The sequence below is a fragment of the Pinus tabuliformis genome, chromosome 1_1 (assembly GCF_031772625.1).
Source record: "Pinus tabuliformis cultivar Carrire ecotype Pingquan chromosome 1_1, CPIR1, whole genome shotgun sequence".
Classification (NCBI taxonomy): domain Eukaryota; kingdom Viridiplantae; phylum Streptophyta; class Pinopsida; order Pinales; family Pinaceae; genus Pinus; species Pinus tabuliformis.
Window position 1 is genome coordinate 167,754,166 of NC_142297.1, and position 20,680 is coordinate 167,774,845.

General features: G+C 38.1%; 1 protein-coding gene across 2 annotated transcripts; it reads left to right on the forward strand.

Moving 5' to 3' along the window:
* Positions 1-358: 358 nt before the first annotated feature.
* LOC149212108 (UPF0014 membrane protein STAR2-like) lies at positions 359-18,834 on the forward strand. 2 transcript variants are annotated; one of them, XM_089391723.1, is made up of 3 exons: positions 359-1,016; positions 17,499-17,744; positions 18,069-18,834. In XM_089391723.1, exons 1-3 carry the CDS (start codon positions 786-788, stop codon positions 18,381-18,383), a joined length of 792 nt encoding a protein of 263 aa, XP_089247849.1. In that variant the 5' UTR covers positions 359-785; the 3' UTR covers positions 18,384-18,834. The 2 variants fall into 2 exon arrangements, with proteins under 2 accessions (XP_089247849.1, XP_089247850.1); XM_089391724.1 differs by lacking the exon at positions 359-1,016 and adding an exon at positions 1,464-1,709.
* Positions 18,835-20,680: the final 1,846 nt, after the last annotated feature.

Here is a 20,680-nt window from a genome sequence, read left to right on the forward strand (position 1 = left end):
AACACATGAAAATATCAATTTTTTATTATATTATATTTTTTAATAATAAGGAAACATATCATATTTATCCTATCAAACCAACGGTGAACATCATCATCACTGACTACAATCCACAATAATAGATTTTTTTTATTATATTTTATTATTCAACAAAGTATTTTTTTAATTATATTACTTCCCATTTTTATTGTATTTTATTATTCAGCGAAGTATTATCTCTTTTATTATATTTCAATATTCGGCAGTATCATGCATTACATGCACGCTTGTTTTAACTCTATATCACTTTTTAAAGTACTTCGGGAATAGGAGAGGGATAGATTTACTTTTTCGGGTGCGGGACATTATAAAGGGTATAGCTCTGTTAGTACGGGGTACCACGGACTAATTCAACCAATTTTCCATAGGAATAAAGTTGCAGGTACATTGAAGGGCCCGCATGGTGGTGATAAGCTTTCAACTAGCGATTCTATGAATATAATAAAGATAGGAAGAGTCCATTTATTTGATCCATGGATATCACCTTTGTCAGATCCGATGGTCAATGGATTGAGATACACACAAGTTAAAGCCTCACACCAGTTAGAGCCTGCCCATAATAGGAGGTGGATTCTCCACTGGTTCAACCTACCCCAGGGTTCTCATCCCTCCGGCCCCCGCTGATGTTGGCGTTCAAAACTAAACAGATGGCAGCTGAGACATCTCAAACCTGTATGAGCGAACTTAAACAGAGGACATTGAATGCTTTGGTTCTTGAGAAATTTTAAAGTGTCGCTTGGGGCGTAATGGCTGTTCAATGGGCAGAGTTTTTCGAAGGAATGCTGAAGCCATTGGCTGCTACAGCAATAGTGGCTTTGGCAGTGGCGCTGTCCTTTTTCCAGAAACTTGGCTTGGGGTGGGAAATGGTTTATTCAATATCAAGGTCATTCCTCCAGCTCTCAATTATTGGATTTGTGCTGCAATTCATATTTACCCAGAAAAATGCTATATGGATCTTGGCAGCCTACTTATTCATGGTGAGTTTCTGTTGCATTCTGAATTACCATCTGAATTATCATCTATAGGATCAGAGCTTTGGGTTTGTTTGGAGTTGCTTTCAATCTAGAAACAATTAAAAAATAAGAAAGAGATTTTTGGTTTCTTTGTAGTTGTCTGTAATGGGAGGAAGAAGGGCAGTGGTTTTTTTTAGGAAAGAGGCCCCATTGATTAGCTACATGGACATCACCTCCGCAAAACCCGGCGGTCAACTGATTAAGATGCACACCAGTTAGAGCCTGACCATAATAGGAGATGGATTCTGAATTTTCCACTGGATCAGCCTCCCCCGGTCTCTCAACCCTTCATTCCACGCTAATATTGGCCTTTAAAACCAATCGACTAGCACCTGAGACATTTCAAACTTGTATGAGCGAACTTAAACAGAGAACCTTGAGTGCTTTGATTCTCCAGAAAATTTACATAGTGTCACTTGCGGTGTAATGGCTTTTAATTGGGAAGAATACCTCAAAGGAATGCTGCAGCCATTGGCTGCAACATCAATAGTGGCTGTGTCAGTGGTGCTGTCCTTTTTGCTGAAACTTGGCTTGGGATGGGAAATGGTTTATTCAATATCAAGGTCATTCCTTCAGCTCTCAATTATTGGATTTGTGCTGCAATTCATATTTAACCAGGAAAATCGTATATGGATCTTGGCAGCCTACTTATTCACGGTGAGTTTCTGTTGCTTTCTGCAATGTCATCTACATTATCATCTATGGGGTCAAAGCTTTGCGTCTGTTTGGAGTTGGCTTTTAATTTAGAAACAATTAAAAAAAAAAAATTATTGGTTTCTCTCTGTAATCCTGTGTGTTTGGGAGGAAGGGGGGCAGTGGCTCTCTCAGAAAAGAGTTCCCATTGTTTTCAAGAAGCTGTTGTTGGTGGGCTAGGGGCTTTTTAAAAATCCTTGGGGGCTTTTTAAAAACCCATTTTTAGCATATCCGTACATACATGTTCACTCAAAAAGGCCAGTGCGCATACATTGTTGTTTCTTTAAAGCCAATTCAAGCCGTAACATGAGGGTAGATGTCACATACTGCCTGCAAAAAGCCTAGAAACCTTGATTAAACTCAACAAATTTCAGTGAATACTGCCGTTGTTCTGTAAAGATAACAGTGTCTATTGGTTTTTGAATTTTGTGCTGGTATTATTAGGTACCCAAGTTCTCACTGTGGCTTCGAAGGTCTGTACAGACCACTTACGAATTTTCTATCATGACAGTCTCTCCACTTATGATTTTTGCTCTATAGGAGATATAAAAGAGGGCAAAATACCCGTCCTGGATGCACATCTAATGGTGTCCAAAATTCTTTGTTTGTGGGAGGAAGTGAATTCCATTAGATTTGATCTACTTCACGCCCCATGATCCGGACCAAAAAAAATACAGAGACATGGTTGTAATATGCAGATTATAGGCCCTCTTTCTGCTACTGGAACCTAGTAGAAGGAAAAATACAGAGATATACAAGGTGTATATGTATAGTATGTGCAACTTCTCAACACCTCCAGTGTGTTCCCTATGCCATGCTGCCATAGTTGCCAGCCTTTGAACATATGTCTTGCATGGGAGATATCATTTATGCTTCCATTAACATAAGTCTGTACTGCTGATGGAAGTCTTGTCATTTATAGATTTGAGGCTTCTGCGATCTTCATTTTGTGTAGTGATGTCTTCTGGAGTCATCGCATTCATGATTGTATTGTATCGACGTTTCAAACCAACCTCTGTGGTTCATCATCAGGATCAGAAGTGTGAAAAAGTCAGAAAATAATGGGGCAATAAATAGAGGATAGGGTTGAGATGATGATGTATGGAGCCAACAGGTTTGCTAATGTTCAGAAATAAATTTAGTTTACTTGATTAAATATTTAAAAGTTTATTTGATATTTGTATGTTTATATGTTCATGATGATTATTATTTTTATTTTTATTAATTGATACTTGTGATGTTTTTTTTTGTCAGCTAAAGAAGGACCTTTGTTTTCTATTTATCCATATAAAAATAAGTACAAACGTTTGGTGGCCTCAACCCGCCCCGAAGGGGAACCGGGTCTGTTGGCCACCTTAAGTCTTTATACCCTGACCAGTAACAAAAAAGACAAAGTCTGCCAATCCATGCCAAATACACTTCACTGTCAAAAATACTAATCTGTTTTCCTATCAACATGATCTTCGTAAAACAGAACAAAAAGGAAAACTTGCTCTCAGAGAGTTAACACAAAAACCATTGACTTAATCTAGAGAGATTAATCTACCATGATTTCAGGCTAAGTTTCTTCTTCCCGGGGCGCTGTAGCTATCTTCTTCAGCTGTTATTGTATTTCTTCCAGCTTGCTGTCTTGCATTGTCAGGCCAGGAGTAACTCCAGACTTGGCAGAAAAACTGATTCATTTATTTCATTAGGTAGCTATTGTTATATACATGAATGTGACTGATCAGTTCATCTTCTTGATGACTGTTCACATTCCACATTCACCCAATCGCAGAGGATTAGGTGTCAACATTCCCCCCCTTAATCTGAAGGGATGTTGGTGAGTCCAAGCATCGTTCTGAATCTTTCAAGCTTTTCTCTTCCAAGCGCTTTGGTGAAGATGTCTGCAATTTGCTCATTTGTGGAACAATGACGAAGATGGATTGTTTTGGCCTCAACATGATGTCGGATCAGATGATATTTAGTATTGATGTGCTTTGTACGATCATGGAACTTTGGGTTCTTGGCCAACTTTATTGCAGAGGTGTTGTCAATCATGAGTGGAGTTGATTGTACTTGTTTTACCTGCAAATCTTCAAGAATTTTCCTGAGCCACACAATTTCTTTCGTTGCTTCAGCTGTTGCCACGTATTCTGCTTCTGTTGTGGAATCTGCTAGAACTGATTGTTTGCGTGATCTCCAAGAGACAACTCCTGATCCAAGACTCATAGCATATCCTGAAGTAGATACTCCAGTTTCTTTGTCTCCATCGAAGTCTGAATCAGAGTATCCAATCAAGCTGAAGTCGTCCACCTGTGTATACTTGATTCCAAGGTCTTGAGTTCCCTTCAAGTACCTTAGAACTCTTTTTGCAGCAGACCAATGTCCCTCACAAGGCTTTTGCATGAACCTCGAGAGGATTCCAACAGTGAATGAAATGTCTGGTCTGGTAGTAGTGAGGTAGATGAGACTTCCTACAAGCTGTCTATACTTTGTTGCATCCTCAAATTCCTTTCCTTCAATAGATGTGAGCTTTAAGTTTTGTTCCATTGGAGTAGAAAGAGGATTGCACTCTGTCATGCCAAATCTGTTTAACAAATCTCCAATGTATTTCTTTTGAGAAAGAAATATAGATTTTGGATGTTGGGTTACTTCAATGCCAAGATAGTAATGAACATAGCCCAAATCAGTCATTTCAAAACTTTTTCCTAATTCTTTCTTTATGGATGCAATATAGCTTTCATTGTTCCCTGTCATTAAAAGATCATCTACGTATACCACAAGATATACAACTGTTTTGCCAACTTTCTTGACAAATAAAGTTGCATCATCAAGATCAAAATGATTGAAGTTGAGTTTCAGAAGATGCTCAGTTAGTTTTTCATACCAGGCTCGTGGTGCTTGTTTGAGGCCATACAAGGACTTCACAAGTTTGCATACTTTATGTTCATGTCCTTTCACAGCAAATCCTTTAGGCTGGGACATAAAAACATTCTCTTTTAGATCTCCATTCAAGAATGCAGTTTTTACATCCATTTGATGGACTTTCCAACCGTTCTGAGCAGCTAGTGTAAAGAGTGTCCGGATGGTGGCCCATTTCGCTGTGGGGGCAAAAGTTTCCTCATAATCGACCCCTTCCTTCTGTGCAAAGCCTTTTGCCACAAGCCTAGATTTGTGCTTGTCAAGTGAGCCATCAGCTTTGTATTTGTTCTTGTAGACCCACTTGCAGCCAATTGGTTTGGTTCCAAATGGAGGATCAACCAGCTTCCAAGTGCCATTCTTTATGAGGGCATCATACTCCTTTTTCATCGCTTCTTTCCATTCATCATGAGAAGTAGCTTCTTTGAAGGAAGTTGGTTCAAAATCTGTAGACAAGTTCAATTCACAATCATAAGTAACATCCATATCAACAGGTGAATTAGAGTCATCTACATCACCTCCATTTTGTCGGTTTGAATTTTTGGTTCCTGTTTTTCCAATTTCATCAGGATGAACACTTTCAAGTGTCTTTGTCAGCCACTTTGGGGGACCTTTCTGAGATGGTCCAGGCTGCTCTGTTGATTGAGTTGGGACTGAATCAAGATTGAGTCTCCTAATTCTATCAATTACATCACTTAAAGCATCATCCGTTGTTGGAGTTTCATGCAGAGGAGATTGTTCTTCAGAAGAAGATTCCACATGTTGTTCTAGTATAGGAATCCCCCCTTCAAGATGTGGAATCTGATTATCAAATTCTTGAAATGATTTCGTTTTTGCGAATCTATCCAAGCGATCAAGTTGCCGCTCAACAACATTGTCAGATTTGGATGATTCAAGAAAAATGACATCTCTAGATACAACAAACTTTTTATTTACTTCATCATAGAGGCGGTATACTTTAGAGGTGTTTGAATACCCTAGGAAGATACACTTACGACTTCTAGCACCAAGTTTGTTTCTATGTACCTTTGGTATCAAAGCATAACAGGTGGAACCAAAGATCCTGAGATGTTTTACCGAAGGAACATGTCCATACCACAATTCATAAGGAGTCTTGTTTCTTATAGCATTAGATGGACATCTATTCTTTATATATGCAGCACATAGAACAGCATCAGCCCAAAACATTATCTTTACATTTTTGAAAAAGAGCATGGATCGTACCATATTCAAGATTGTTCTATTCATTCTTTCAGCTACACCATTCTGTTGGGGATTATAAGGCACAGTTGTTTGATGTTTAATCCCATGTTGGCGAAGATAGTGTTCAAATTCATTTGATGTATATTCTTTTCCATTATCAGTGCGAATAGACCCAATATGAGATTGTGCATCATTTTCAATCCATTTATGAAAATTCTTGAATGTTTGAAAAGCATCAGATTTGTTCTTCAATAAATAAACCCAACACATTCTGGTGTAATCATCAATAAATGTCATGATATATTTATTTCCATTTGCAGAAGGAACAGGCATTGGACCACATAAATCTGAATGAATGAGTTCAAGCTTCCTATGTGCTCTTGAATGTGAATCATGAAAAGACTGTTTGCTATGCTTTCCTAGAATGCAAGCATCACATTGCTTATGTTTCCTAGGAATTGTAGGCAAACCAGCAACACCATTTTTCTTCAATAAGCGGAGACTGTCATAGTTTAAATGTCCAAATCTAGCATGCCATAATAAACTTGATGGAAGTGTACCTTCTCCATGATGAGAAATATATGAGAAATGTTGTGCATGAGCAGAGGTTCCTTGCAATTTGAGAAGCCTTTCTTCTTCTATTCCCCTCATGACAAGTGAGTGGTCAGATGCTTTTCTTACCTCAAGCTTGCCATCAAACATATGAATGGAGTGACCTTGCTGGCGGATGTGGACCAAGGACAGCAAGTTTCTCTTGAGCTGTGGGAGATATAGAACATGATCCAGAAGAAAGTCTGGAAGACCAGACAGTTTAAGCCTGATTGTGCCAAGCCCTGATGGCTTGATTTTTAACTGATCTGCAAAGTATACTGCTCCATCAACATTGTCAGTGAAATCTTCAAAAAAATCTTTCCTATGAGTCATATGACAGGTTGCTCCTGAATCAAGCAACCAATCATTTTTCGAAGAAGCAAGTGAAGCATTAAACAAATCTTCATTTACTCCAATGTTACATTGTGCCTCAATATAGTGAGCGGATTCAGGTGCTTTACCTTTGTCTGTATCATCAATTTTACCTTTCTGCTGGTTTCTTTTCTGCTCAATTTTGTCCCATGGTAGCTTGCATGTAGAAGCATCATATGATCCATTTCGTTTGCAGCGAATGCAATGCAGATCTGCTTTTTCTGCTTGAGAATGTCTGCCCCCCCTGCCTCTGAAGTATCTTCCTCTTCCTCTTCCTCTTCGTCCACCTCTTCCTCTTGTAGAATCTTGAGCAGGATGCTTTTCTTTATGAGCAAGGCAAACAGTCTCTTCAGAAGATTCAGGGACTGTCTTCTTTCCAAAGGCTTTCTCTCTTTCAGCAAACTTTTTCACAAGAGAGTCAAAGGTTATATCTTTAAGATTTCCATTTGCTTGTAAAGACTCAAGATAATTGGAGTAAGTAGGATAGAGTGCCTTGAGAAAAGCAATAAGAGGGATATCCAGCTCAACCTTAGTGGATTTGATATCATGCATTATGGATTTTACTTCAGATGCAAGAGCAAGAGGATCATTATTTTTCAGTTCAAGAGTGAAGAGTTTAATCATGAGCTGAACAACTTCAAGTGCAGAATGTGAGTCATAGAGTTCTTTGAGCTTTTGTAAAGCTTCAAAGGCAGTTGAATATGATGAAATATGGCGACTTACTTCTTCATTTACAGATGCTGCGATTAATGCATATGCTTTGCTGTTCTTGTTATCCCAAATGACGAGCTCTTTGTCTGATGTAGGCTGTACTGGGTCATTGTCTCCTTCTCCGACACACACTCCTTTCCACAACTCATTGAAGATGAGGGTGTGTTTTATCATCCGGGACCATTCAGGATAGTTCTCCTTGCCAGTGAGAACTATTCCTACCATAGAGATGATTGAATGCATTCTGTAAAAAAAACTTCTGCTGATAAATTTTTTTTCTGCCAATATACAGTAGAAATGTACTCAAAAGGGCATTCTCAAAGGGTATTATCATCCACTAAAATTTCTAACATAAGATTTTCATATACCCGTTGAATCACTGTCATCACAACTTCAATACACAGACAGAAAATGACTTTCAAAAATGTACACAGCTACCAATAAAAATCATTCCATGCATGCGCAACAGTAAACAACATGGGATGCTCAATCTTTTCACACGAGTTTAAAATTCAACAAAAGATCTGTGGTGCTCAAATATCTCAGTGGTCTTCCCAATCGCCGACTCCACAATTTTAAACTGTAAGAGACTCCATATCTGTCTTTCTCATGGGCTAGTGACTGCACAAACCAATATCTATGCCGTAGGCAATACCATGGATTAAGGTTCGTTTGGTGACAAAATAACATATCGTTTGAGTTTAGACCCCACAGCCTCCAAAGCCTGACAGCCGAATCAGTGAACGTTAACATTTAATGCATCCTCTCTTGCATATAACTACATGCATCAAATATTTTGCACAGAATTAATATATTGTCATTAAAGGAATTTTAACTACAACATAATGGAGGACAAACTTCAAAACACGCAATTCGGTAGCAGCAGTTTGCTTGTATTGAATGTCGGACATAACTAGTATCATCGACCTCGGGCCTGGTTTAGTCGTTGCCATTCTTGGTAATTCATATCGTGTTGGTAAGGAATCAATCCCTTCGGTAAATCCCTGATGCCCGAGCTGCAGCAGATTGGAGAAGATTCGGTGGCGCTTGAGGAAATGACTGCAATTGAGAGCAGGCTAAATATCGTTGCCACAAATTATCCTACAGCGTTTCAATGGATTGAAAAAGGGTAGCACAGCGTTTACGTTTGAGATGGAATGAAAAGAGCAGCACAGCGTTTCAATAATGTCAAAACAACGTTCAGTAATGAGGTGTAGTAAGTGAGTTTGCAGTGCGTTTCATGAACCAAAAAACGATGCCAGAGCACTAGAGCGTTAACATAGCAGAGAACTTTCGGACTGCAAAAACGTTTGAGCCAGAACAAGAAATCCGACAAGCTGAGCGGATGGCAGAGAGAAGATGGCATCAGTTTTTTTTTGAATATGGACAGATGCGTTATGAATAGAGGCAGCGCTGGAAAGGAATATGGCAGAGGGGATATGGCAGGACAGAGGGGATATGGCAGACAGAGGAGTTACATCTATTTTTAGAACCTGGGAGCTCTGATACCATGTCAGGCCAGGAGTAACTCCAGACTTGGCAGAAAAACTGATTCATTTATTTCATTAGGTAGCTATTGTTATATACATGAATGTGACTGATCAGTTCATCTTCTTGATCACTGTTCACATTCCACATTCACCCAATCGCAGAGGATTAGGTGTCAACATGCATGAGCAAAGTAATTTGGAGGTTTTTCATCTCTCTTCTTAGATTTGGTATGCCCTGAGCCATCTCCGCCATTTCCTCTGCAACTTGCTCCATAGCCTTTGCCAGTAACCGCTTCACTGCCCAATATACATGTAAGGCCTGCTTGTATAAAGACAGGCGTCCCCTTGTATTGCCCGGGTCAGGGATGAGGTTGCCTCAATCCTCCATCTCCGGTTCCGAATCCTCCTGCATTGCGTTATTTTCCATTTCTTGGATGATCCTGCGTATGTCTTCGTTGGTTCCTTCATTGTAGGCCTTCTCTGCCTCCTGTACCATATGCTTCATGGTTTTCCGTCCCTGCCTAAGACGAACTGGTGAAGGCCCTCTCGAGTCTTGTCTGCCGGATTGACGTCATCCCCCTCTGCCTCTGCGTCCTCTTCCTCTGCCTGGCCGAAGCAGTCTGCACCTGTTAGTTTCCTGGCTCCCCTGCCCCACCTCAAATGACATGTTCCCTATGAATTCCTCACTGCCAGCCTCCTTAACTTTCATATCCAGGTTTATTTCTTTCCCTTCCTGTCCTTTCTCAAGCATTTTGGTCATCCCCGCCCTTCCTTTCCTAGCAGGATTTTGGTCTTTATGCTCAGGGGGCCTCTCTTCCTCCTAGGCATTATGTTTTTCTGTCACCATCTAGTCCTGCTCGGTGTCGATCTGTGCTCCTTGCATGTCTTTGTCCTGTCTCGTCTGCCTTCCCGTCTTGCTAACGTCGTTACCTGCCCTTTTCATTCTTCCTGCCGTTGCCCTCTGCCCCTTCCTGAAACAAATTGCACAGAATACCTGCCAACTGCTCGCTTCCTTCGTCGCCCTCCTTCGCATCATACTGTCTTCAGCTCTGCCCATGCTTACTCTTATTGATTTGTCGCCACCTACCCAACGTCCCATTGTCCGATCGCCACCGATCCTTCCTCCTTCGTTCTCCACTACTCTGGCGTCTCCTCGCCTCGGGTTTCTGCCGCGTCTGCAGGCCGTCTTATTGTCATGTGGGATGATTATATTGAGAGGTGGTCTGTATTGCCACCATCCCTCCTCCATCATAATCCCGCACATCTCCATTTTGTCCACCCCGATTGGGGGCATTGATACTTGTGATGTTATTAACCAAAAGTTTTTGTATTAATTATTTTAGTTGACATTATTTAATACTTAATGTTATTTATTCAAACATGATGATGTAATATTATGATGTGCAACTATTATAATGTTTAACTAAAAGTTTTAATATTAATTAATTTGTTGAATTATTGATATTAAATTTACTTAGTTTTAACCTTAATGTTTTAAATGTTGCAAGATAATTAAAACATCTAAATTTATTTATTTATTTATAGATTTATGTATTTATCTATATATTATTAATTGAATGTTTATTATTTCTCTTTATTAATTAATAATTTTGAGATAAATTACTGAGGAAGTTCCTAGGTTGTGATGTTAGATTAATATTATGTATTGATCTATAAAGGTTTCTGGATATTAATTAATAATGTTTATTAATTAATTTGGTTTTCTATAGATTATTAATTGAATGTTAATTATATTTCTCTTTATTAATTAATAATCTTGAGATAAATTGTTTAAGGAAGTTCCTAGATATTGATGTTAGATTATATAAAGGTTACCGTTTTTTTTGTTTAGTACTTGATTAGGTTAATTAAGGTTTGAATGAACTAATTAAAATATTAATTTAATGATTTTAGGGATAGGTGAACCATCAAGAGATAAAGGGTCCGAGAGTACCTAGGGGACAGTAGAATCCCCAGTTAATGTAGGAATCCAATTGTCACTAATTTTCCAACCGTCATCATGGTTGAGGTTATTGGGGTGTTTTCTTATTTCGATAGCTTCTCTAAATTTTCTATGGTGATAATGATCGATTTTGGCCAAAAAATTAGAGTTTTCGACCCAAACTCACTAGGTCTGATGAATACTCGGGCAGCCAATTTGGGCAAGCTATGCTGACATTTCAGCCAGAAGTTGTCGTATTTTGGTCAAACCTGGCAACTTATCAGTTTGCCGAGTTATGGTCGAATTTTCTATCTTTGTTTTGTCAAGTTTTACGAAGTCTATGTCCCCTTTTAGTTTTTCTAAAATAAGCCAAGTTATTGTTGTGTTTTGCACCAAGTTTTGCCACGTTGCCGAGTTGACTCTCCATTTTGGGTTGCTAAGTTCTAGTGGTGTGACTATGGTTTGGACTGGATGTCTGGTCATGGTTGTTGATTGCATCAAGAGAGTCATGTTGTTAAATGCTAGCTTGAATAAGTTTTACATTGTGCACATGCATTGAAATCTGGGAGATAACCAAGTTGGATTGCCATATCTAGTGGTATCTATTGGATATTGGATAAATCAATGTTCCCATGTGTTTCGCGACATGGACTAACCGCCTCTTGTGGATCCTTATTTCTGGCGATGTGATCATTGACAAACACCCTGTGGGTTTTGGTCTAATGACAATCACAATTCTCGACAAGTGGTATCAGAGCATAGGTCACGAGTTCAATACACACTCGGCTCTCATTGGGGGGAGATTGTTGGACATTGGATAAATCAACGCTCTCGTGTGTTTCATGACATGGACTAACCACCTCTCGTGTATCCTTATCTCTGGCGATGTGATTGTTGAGAAACAGCTTGTGAGTTTTGGTCTAATGACGATTGTGATTTTCGACAGTATCAGTTGAACAACTTGTAATGTTGGCCAAAACATTGTTTGTTAGCCTATAGTCGAAGAAGTCATGGTTGGCTTCTTTAACAATTTAACAAGAGTACAAGTTACAGGGGGAATATACCAAATCTATAGGATATTTTAATAGTAGTTGGTTGTGGGTGGGAAGAGGGGATTGTGAGCACAAGAAGTTCAAGGAGCCTAACATCATAAAAGAATAAGTATAGTTTGGCACCAAAAATTTAGTTAATTGCAAATGCAAAGTGTGGCACCAAAAATGGGTGTATGAGAGGTTATATGCTTAAGGGTGAGCTATTATATATCTCATCCTAGGGATTATGTTGTCTTGCAAATATTTTTTATTTAGGAGAAATATGAAGAGTGATAGGTGAATAGAAATAGCCATTAGAGGTATTGGAAGATGAAGCTAAAAGTCATATCTGGTTGTATTTAAATATGACTCATATTAATAAAATTTATGTATTTAAATATGACTCACATTACTAAAATTTATTTTTACATTGGAGTTATTTAAGGCCTTTTAGTGTTATGAAAGCTTTGTGTTTTTTTAGATGACTTCATGATCTTCCTCACTTGTTGCTTCCTTTTATTTGCGGGACAATAAAAGTGCCTAACCCGGTTCCAAAGGTATATGACATGTTTAAAGCTGTTGATGTTGAATATGATGATGTATCTATCTCCTTTGCTATAGTTGATGGTAGATTAGCATTGACACTTCCTTTTAAGTGTAGCAACCAAAGAAATAGGTGGGTCATGTGTAAAATCTAAAGGAGTTAAGATGAGGTTCAAGTGATTGCTCAGTAATCAAGTCATCTCTTAACAATTTGTTTTAGCAAATTGCTCTGAGAAATAGCTTACTTTAGTTTGGCATGAAGATTAGATCCAAATCTTTAATGGTCTTTGGAGGCCATATTGGTGGAACAAGTAGTGTTTGTAGAATCTAAATGGGGTCCTACTCAACAGAAAGGGAGAATTTCAATGTCAGGGTTTGAACCATTTCCCTTTCAATGGTAAGCATCCTGTCATTTGTCATAAGTCTAAACATCTTATCCTTAACGACATCGATAGAGATGTCATTGACATTGCAAACCTGGCCCTTGGGGAATGTGGTAGGAGCACGTGAATGGTTGACTCAAATTTTATCAGTGGAGCAACCTGGACCATTATAGAATTGTCCAAATTGGATCATAAAGACACTTGAAAGTGTTCATCTCAATGAGGTTGGAAAGACAAGATCTAGAAGTTTAGCAAGATAAGATGATGGAGGTGATTTAGATGATTTAGATTAAGGTGATGTAAATAATATAGAAATTTCATATGATTGTGAATTACATTTATCCACTAATGTTGAACCAACTTCATTTGAAGAAGTTGTTTCTTATGATGAGTGGAAAGAAGCTATGCAAAAGGAGTATGATGCTCTCATCAAGAATGGGGCATGGAAATTGTTGGTTCCTCCATTTGGAACCAAACCAATTAGTTGCAAGTGGGTTTACAAAAATGGCTTACTTAACAGGGATAAGGTGAGGCTATTGGCTAAGGATATGCACAAAAAGGAAGACATAAACTATGAGGAGACTTTTCCCCCCACAACAAAATGGGCTAACATTCGTGCTTTGTTGGCTTTAGTAGCACGAGATATGCACAAGATTCATCACATGAATGTGAAGACAACTTTCGTAAATGGTGATTTGAAAGAGAATGTATACATGTCTCAACCAAAAGGATTCACTGTAAAGGGTCAAGAACATAAGTTATGCAAGCTTATCAAGTCTCTTTATGGCCTAAAGCAAGCACCTCACGCATGGTATGAAAAAATAATTAGCATATTTTGAACAAGGCTACTTGGAAGTTGGAAGCGAGAGCGGGGAGCGACAATTTTCAGAAGCTTCTATGATGGGATCGATTTATATATAATATATGTTTTTATATATTTTGATGCATATATGTCAACACATGCATGTAGAATGATGAATTAGTTATAAAAAAGATAAAAACATAAAAACATGGATTAAACTATATAACATAGTGTTACTTGGGAGTGGGAGCGAAAGCGGGGAGCGGGAGTGAAAACGGGTGCGGGAGCGACATTTTCAAAAGCTCCCGGTTTGGGAGCGAATCCCGGAGCGATTTTTATATAATATATATATTTTTTTATATTTTGATACATATATGTCAACAAAAACATGTAGAATGATGAATCAGATATAAAAAACATAAAAAAACATAGATTGATCATTGAACCATATAACATCAATCATCTAGAAGTTATAATCTTCATCAACCACATCCACAAGTTAGTAACATACAACATGTTGAGTCTCGTGAACAATGTTACTTGGAACAGGGAGCGGGAGCGAAAACGGGTGTGGGAGCGACATTTTTATAAGCTCCTTGTTTGGGAGCGAATCTCGGAGTGATTTTTATATAATCCTATATATTTTTTATATTTTGATACATATATGTCAACAAAAACATGTAGAATGATGAATTAGATATAAAAAACATAAAAAAACATAGATTGATCATTGAACCATATAACATCAATCATCTAGAAGTTATAATCTTCATCAACCACGTCCACAAGTTAGTAACATACAACATATTGAGTCTCGTGAATCATGATTCATCAATCTTAAAGTTTCAACTTCAAGCTTTCAAAATTGAAAATTCAATATATAACATTTATCATCATTGATCACCAAAGTTGTACTTGTAAGCTAAGTTTAACCATTACAAGAAATAATATCTAACATGAAATGAAATGTTATAAAATGAATTATGAAATGAAATGAAACAACTTTCACGAAGCATCATATTCATAATTCAGAATCATTACCAATGAGTTATAATTGCCAACTTCAAACTTCAAACTTAAATTGTCATATATTGTTTACAAAAAATATCATAATAAATATGAAAGAGTCAAGACTCAACAGTTATGAAAACTAATAGAAACTAGAAAAGACAAGTAAATTGTAAATCTATTATCTACTACTTCATGTGGCCCTTGCCACGAGAAGTGTCTGATGTATGAGCAGGTCGTGGTGGCCTTCTAGGAGTCTCCTCCTGCACAGACCGACAACCAGAACCAGAAGGCACATGCCCTCCACGTGAGGGTGTAGATGGAGGCGGCGACAACAAAGGAACAAGACTCGGGACTCGAGCACTGCTACTGGATGGTGGAGGTGGCATGGTTATTGCTTCATCTTTCTCTCTCATAAGTTCTGCTTCCAGTTCTTCAAGATGTATAGTGCCATCCTTCAAGTTATCATCCTCTGGGTGGTTGTCCCAAATTTTATATGTTGGATTCTCATAACCCCGATCACATTAATGACTCAACAACCTCAAGTTGTAGTGCACATAAACCAAGCTTTCTGCCCGGTTTTCATTGAGTCTGTTTCTTTTCACATTATGTATGAAGCTGTAGGTGCTCCAACACCTCTCTGCAGAGGAAGTATTTACAACGTGCGAGAACTTTTTTTGCCAATTTTGGCAAAAGTCCTTGGCCGCCATATGATTCCCACCATGTGAGAGCATCAAATATGTCTGTATCTTCCATTGCGTGAAAGGTACCAAACAAACCAGTGAAACTGAAGTATCCGCCTAATTCAAGACGCACACTAGCACATTCCTCCCTATCAGGTATCAACTTTTCTAATGCTTGCAAATATCTTGTAGATACTTCTTCATCTATATGGGGTTTGATCCTAACCCCACCCCCTGGTGCAGGTTGGCCCAACCAAGATGCAAAGTAGTATTTTGGCGTAAGGATATACACCAAGCAATATATTAGAACATTAAGTTTATCCCACCGTATACACACACAATCGTGAATTAGTTTATACAAGTTGGGATCACTTTTATGAACAATATCTTTTATTTGCCCCAACATGGTATCCATCTCCTCATACACCTCGCCAATCACTGGTTTATCTATATCTGCAAACTGAATCATGTGATAAACGGGTTTGGTGAAATCCAATACTTGCCTCACACGTGCCCAAAACATACCATCAAGAGCGGCCTCCTCCATCTGTTCAAAACCTTACTTGTCAGTTGCATTTGTAGCCCTTTCCTTTAATACCTGCCAGTGTGGACTTGATACCATGCTAGCCAATGACTCTCTTACCTTCAAAAGGTCCCTGAAGGTGAGGTAATAGCTACCAAATCTAGTCCTCGCAATCTTCAACAACTCCAATCTTGAGTGACTACGGAAAAGGCCATGGGTATTGCTATGATTTGTAATAAATTTTATCATTTCTTTGCCTCTCTTGTACAAATCACCAATCCATTTGTATTGTTTGTTTTTGTTCTGAACAATATCATGCATCAAAAGGTTCATTGTGTGAACCAAACACGTAGACCAAAATATGTTGGGGTATTTATCCTCAATAATTGCTCCCGCTGCCTTACAATTAGGAGCATTATCAGTGATGACTTGGATGACATCGTATGGCCCAATACGCTCAATTGTTTCAAGTGATGGTTCTGCAATGTTGATGCTGGTCTTGAATTTGTCGAGTAATCATATGCTGAAAGAAAGATGGCACCACTAACAGACACAGCAAGAACACTTATCAATGGCTTGCCTTTTACATTTGTCCATCCATCAGATACAATGGACACCTCATGGTCAGTCCAAGAACTTGTCATTCTATTCAAAGAATGTGATTTTTTTGCTTTTTCATGATTAAGTCCAACGGTTCTAGCCTTATCATACCCAGGGCTCTTGTATCCTTTAGGGGCATCATTTATGACAGAAACCATTTCGTGCCAATAAGGTGAGAACATTGAATGGTATCAACATGCATGGAGAAACCTGTATATTACTACCATTGAGGAGCATACATCCATGATGTGTCTAGTGAGCATCCAGGGGGGCCTACGAAGTGTCCAGGAAGTGCGATGGGAGTGTGGTTTAGCACGTGGTGGTTCCAAATTTCCAGGAAGTGTGCAAATCAAGGCCGAAGCATGGTTCCAGGGGTGCTTTGGCAATGGTTCTGCACGATGTGTGGTTCCGGTATCTGGTTTTGGGGTTCGTTTAATTCTGTATGCTGAACCTAATGGAAAATTTTATCCATTTATTTCGCTCTGGTGATGTTTTCTGATTTTCACTGTTGCCAAATTTGAGCACGAAAGTAGAACAGGTGACTTAAGGTCTAAGTACAGATACATGCTGCAAAGTGGTTAGTATAGTCCTTGTAAAGTAATCATAGAATTAACTTAGGAGTGAACTTGCTCTTGGGTTTTGGTATCTCAAAATCTGAGATGCACCTAAAGCATGTGCCTGGATTCCTGAACTTTCAGTCATGGAATTATATGGAATTGTGTAGAATAAAAACAATGCCACATCAATATGAAGTGCCGTGGAATCCCAACTTATAGTTTGAACTCATAATGTAATGGCATCTACATCTGACACTATGATAAACATTTAAACTATTTTTCTGTTTTTATTAGAATATTGCCTTTCTGAGGCTTGCCATTTCTTTCATTCCTGTTGTTGGTTTACCATGATTTTGTAACTGGGTGTGATTTCCTTCACACTGTTGGTTTCAAGAAGATTATTTTTGTTGCAGGTGACTGTGGCTGGTTATACAGCAGGTCAACGTGCAAAGCATGTCCCACGTAGCTCATTTGTTGCAGGGGCATCCATTTTAACAGGAACATCATTGACTATGTTTTTGCTAGTGATATTGCGTGTCTTTGAGTTTACTCCCCGATACATCATTCCAGTAGCAGGGATGGTGGTTGGAAATGCAATGACAGTAACTGGTGTGACTATGAAGAGGCTGCGGGATGACATCAAAATTCAGCAGAGTTTGGTAAGTTTTTCTTTATTTATTTTCACACTCCAATGCTCAACTGCTCTTCCCTCTGCAGTTCTGTATCTAGCTTCTTGTCTTTATATTTTCAACTGTGGAATAGATGCTAGTCTTTATATCTTAACCAAAATTCAGTAGAATTTGGTGAGTTTCCTTTATTTATTTACCATACTGGCATTCCAATGCTCAACTACTCTTTCCTCTACAGTCCTGTATCTAGCATATGGTATTTATATTTTCAACTCTGGAATAGATGCTAGTCTTCACATCTTTATCGGTGCTTCTGCTTCTTTGTTGTTTAACTCATAGCATCTGCATGTGCAGGTTGAGGCAGCCCTCGCTCTTGGAGCAACTCCAAGGCAAGCAACAGTTCATCAGGTAAGAAGGGCCTTGATAATTGCGCTTTCGCCAGTTTTGGACAATGCAAAGACAGTTGGACTGATTTCTCTCCCTGGGGCAATGACTGGTCTAATAATGGGAGGTGCCTCCCCTCTTGAAGCAATACAGCTTCAAATTGTTGTCATGAATATGATGATAGGTGCTGCGACATTCAGTAGTATCATGTCAACGTACCTCAGTTGGCCCTCCTTTTTCACAAAAGCATATCAACTTGAAACAAAGGTTTTCATGGCAGAATAGGATTTTACAATGATCCAATGACTGGCAATCTTGGAAGATATTTAACCCAGTCAACATGTTAGATCATCTTCTGAGGAGAAAAGGTCAAGTCGCTCAATGATAAACTTAATTTTGTTGTGAAATTTTCTAAAACTTGTCTTAACCAGACTGAGTTGTAATGATGCTGGGCCCTGGCCATTAACTGCGTTCCTAGTTTTTGTCCACACATAAGAAGGACAAGGCATGTAGCAAAGCATGTCATTCATTCAGTTTCGAGCATCAAGTCGTATTTTAGTATACTTAATAGATCTGCATGAATCAGATGGGGAATAAAAAGGAATCCAGAGGGATCCTCACATAAGCAATCTAGCACTTGAGTTCAAAGGAATCAATGTACAGTGTAATATTATGCAACGATTTTTGACTGTTTTCAAAATATTTGATATACTGATTATGACTTTAAAAAATGTTCGAGAGTGTGTTGAAATAATTCAAACCATTGTTTGCTTGAGCCATTAATGCTTCTAATTTGAAGTTGTAAGCTGGACTCTTTGTTACTGCCCATGGAAATTAGATTTGGTGTCTTGATAACTTCATCAGTCGATCACAATCAATTTTGGTGCTTGATTAAAAAAACCCAAACTATTCACAGAAACCCGAATTCCTGTACAGACTGCTTGATAATTCAATGAATGTAAATATATTTTCAACTATGCAACCCATTTCACTAATATGCTTGGATTTTGCTACCAATAACTTCACTCGATCCGCAGTTTTTGAAGAAACTGTTCTCATAAAGTTGTTGACTACTTACTGAACTATCCATTTTTGGTCTTTCATTGCGTTGTAGAGATGGTTTCTGTAATGTTTTCTGAACTATCATTGCTTTCTCTAGTGGCTATAACACTAGTCAAAGCTTGTTTGTTTAGAATGCACTTACAAGGATGGGGACGACATGGGAAATGTACACTCTTTTTAATTTTCAAATGGTTCATGGTCAACAATCAAATGTATGAAAATTCGGATGAAATCTGACAATGGGGGTATTGGTCCAGCAGCATATTAAGCTGTCAATTAGGCTTCCATTCTCATTTGTAACCTGATTGAGGCTTCCATTCTCATTTGTGACTTGATTCGTGATTGCCATTTGTCACCTGATTGGTGATTGCAGTACTATGAAGTATTGTGTAAAGCATGAAATAGACTTGATTCGTGATTGCCATTTGTGACCTGATTGGTGATTGCCAAGTATTGTGTATTGTGTCAATGTTATATGGTAGTTAAGTGTATTTGTGTTTGAAATTTCTATGTATTTTATATGTAAAAAATAATCTAATAATATATATTTTAAATCTCGATTTACAAAATAATGTTAGATAGCCAAATTATATTCTTCTGAAAAAAAAGTTGCAGTTTCTTTATTCAATAAGAAATAATGAAATTACATTAAGTGCATGTTCGAGGATACAAAACTAAGAGTAACTTTTCCCCCCTTGGAATACAATTCATCCCACTCTCAAGCCCATAAATGAGAATGAGATTGTTGATACCTTGCCAACTCCAACAACAATTGGTTCATGAAGAGTGAACATGTCACAAACAGGTTTAAACCCAAGTGAAAAATGTAATATTTTTTCTCTTTGCCATTTGAAATAGACACAGTTGGGAAAACCAAAAGAGTAACTATAAGCAACACCTAGAAGTTGATAAAGTCTAATAAAAAGAAAATCCCTATAACTCGAAAGCATATGTACTAGCAAATTGAAACAAACAATTTTGAAGAATGTAACGAATCAAGATAAAGTTCCTTAAAAAGACCAAAGAAAGTAACTGGACCAAGGTTGGCCATGAACCAAAACAACATCATAATAAGACATTGCATGTCCTCCATATAGTGACTAATAGAATCTAGACAAAGATCTATCTAGAAAGAAGGAAAACAATTTCTGCATCCTTTGACTTAGTTTCAAGTAAGCCTACTTGCGCTTTCATTGCATGCTTCAATACCTTGCTAATGGTAACATCTAATTCTTTGAATATACCCTACAAGTGTAGATGTTCAATCTATAAAGCGACACCTAAGTATTTGAATGAGATGTTCAATGCCAAGTTTAAATTCCTCCATTAACGAATGGTCTATTCTATTACCAGCTTCGCATCCTTAAAGATTTGTAACTTAGTAAGCCCTCTTTCTACTTCTAAACCCACCATAATAGGAACGACCTAAACTTTTGCCATATTATTGCTTCCATCCCCCAAAAAAACGATATAACCTACATATGTCATATTATTCGTATGGAATAATGTTATCTTTGACA

Excerpts from the sequence above, each read along its gene's own strand:
- LOC149212108 (XM_089391723.1), top strand. The coding sequence starts at position 786 with ATGGCTGTTCAATGGGCAGAGTTTTTCGAAGGAATGCTGAAGCCATTG. Across the intron at positions 1,017-17,498 it reads TGGCAGCCTACTTATTCATG|GTGACTGTGGCTGGTTATAC; the intron begins GTGAGTTTCTGT and ends TTTTTGTTGCAG. Across the intron at positions 17,745-18,068 it reads TCAAAATTCAGCAGAGTTTG|GTTGAGGCAGCCCTCGCTCT; the intron begins GTAAGTTTTTCT and ends CTGCATGTGCAG.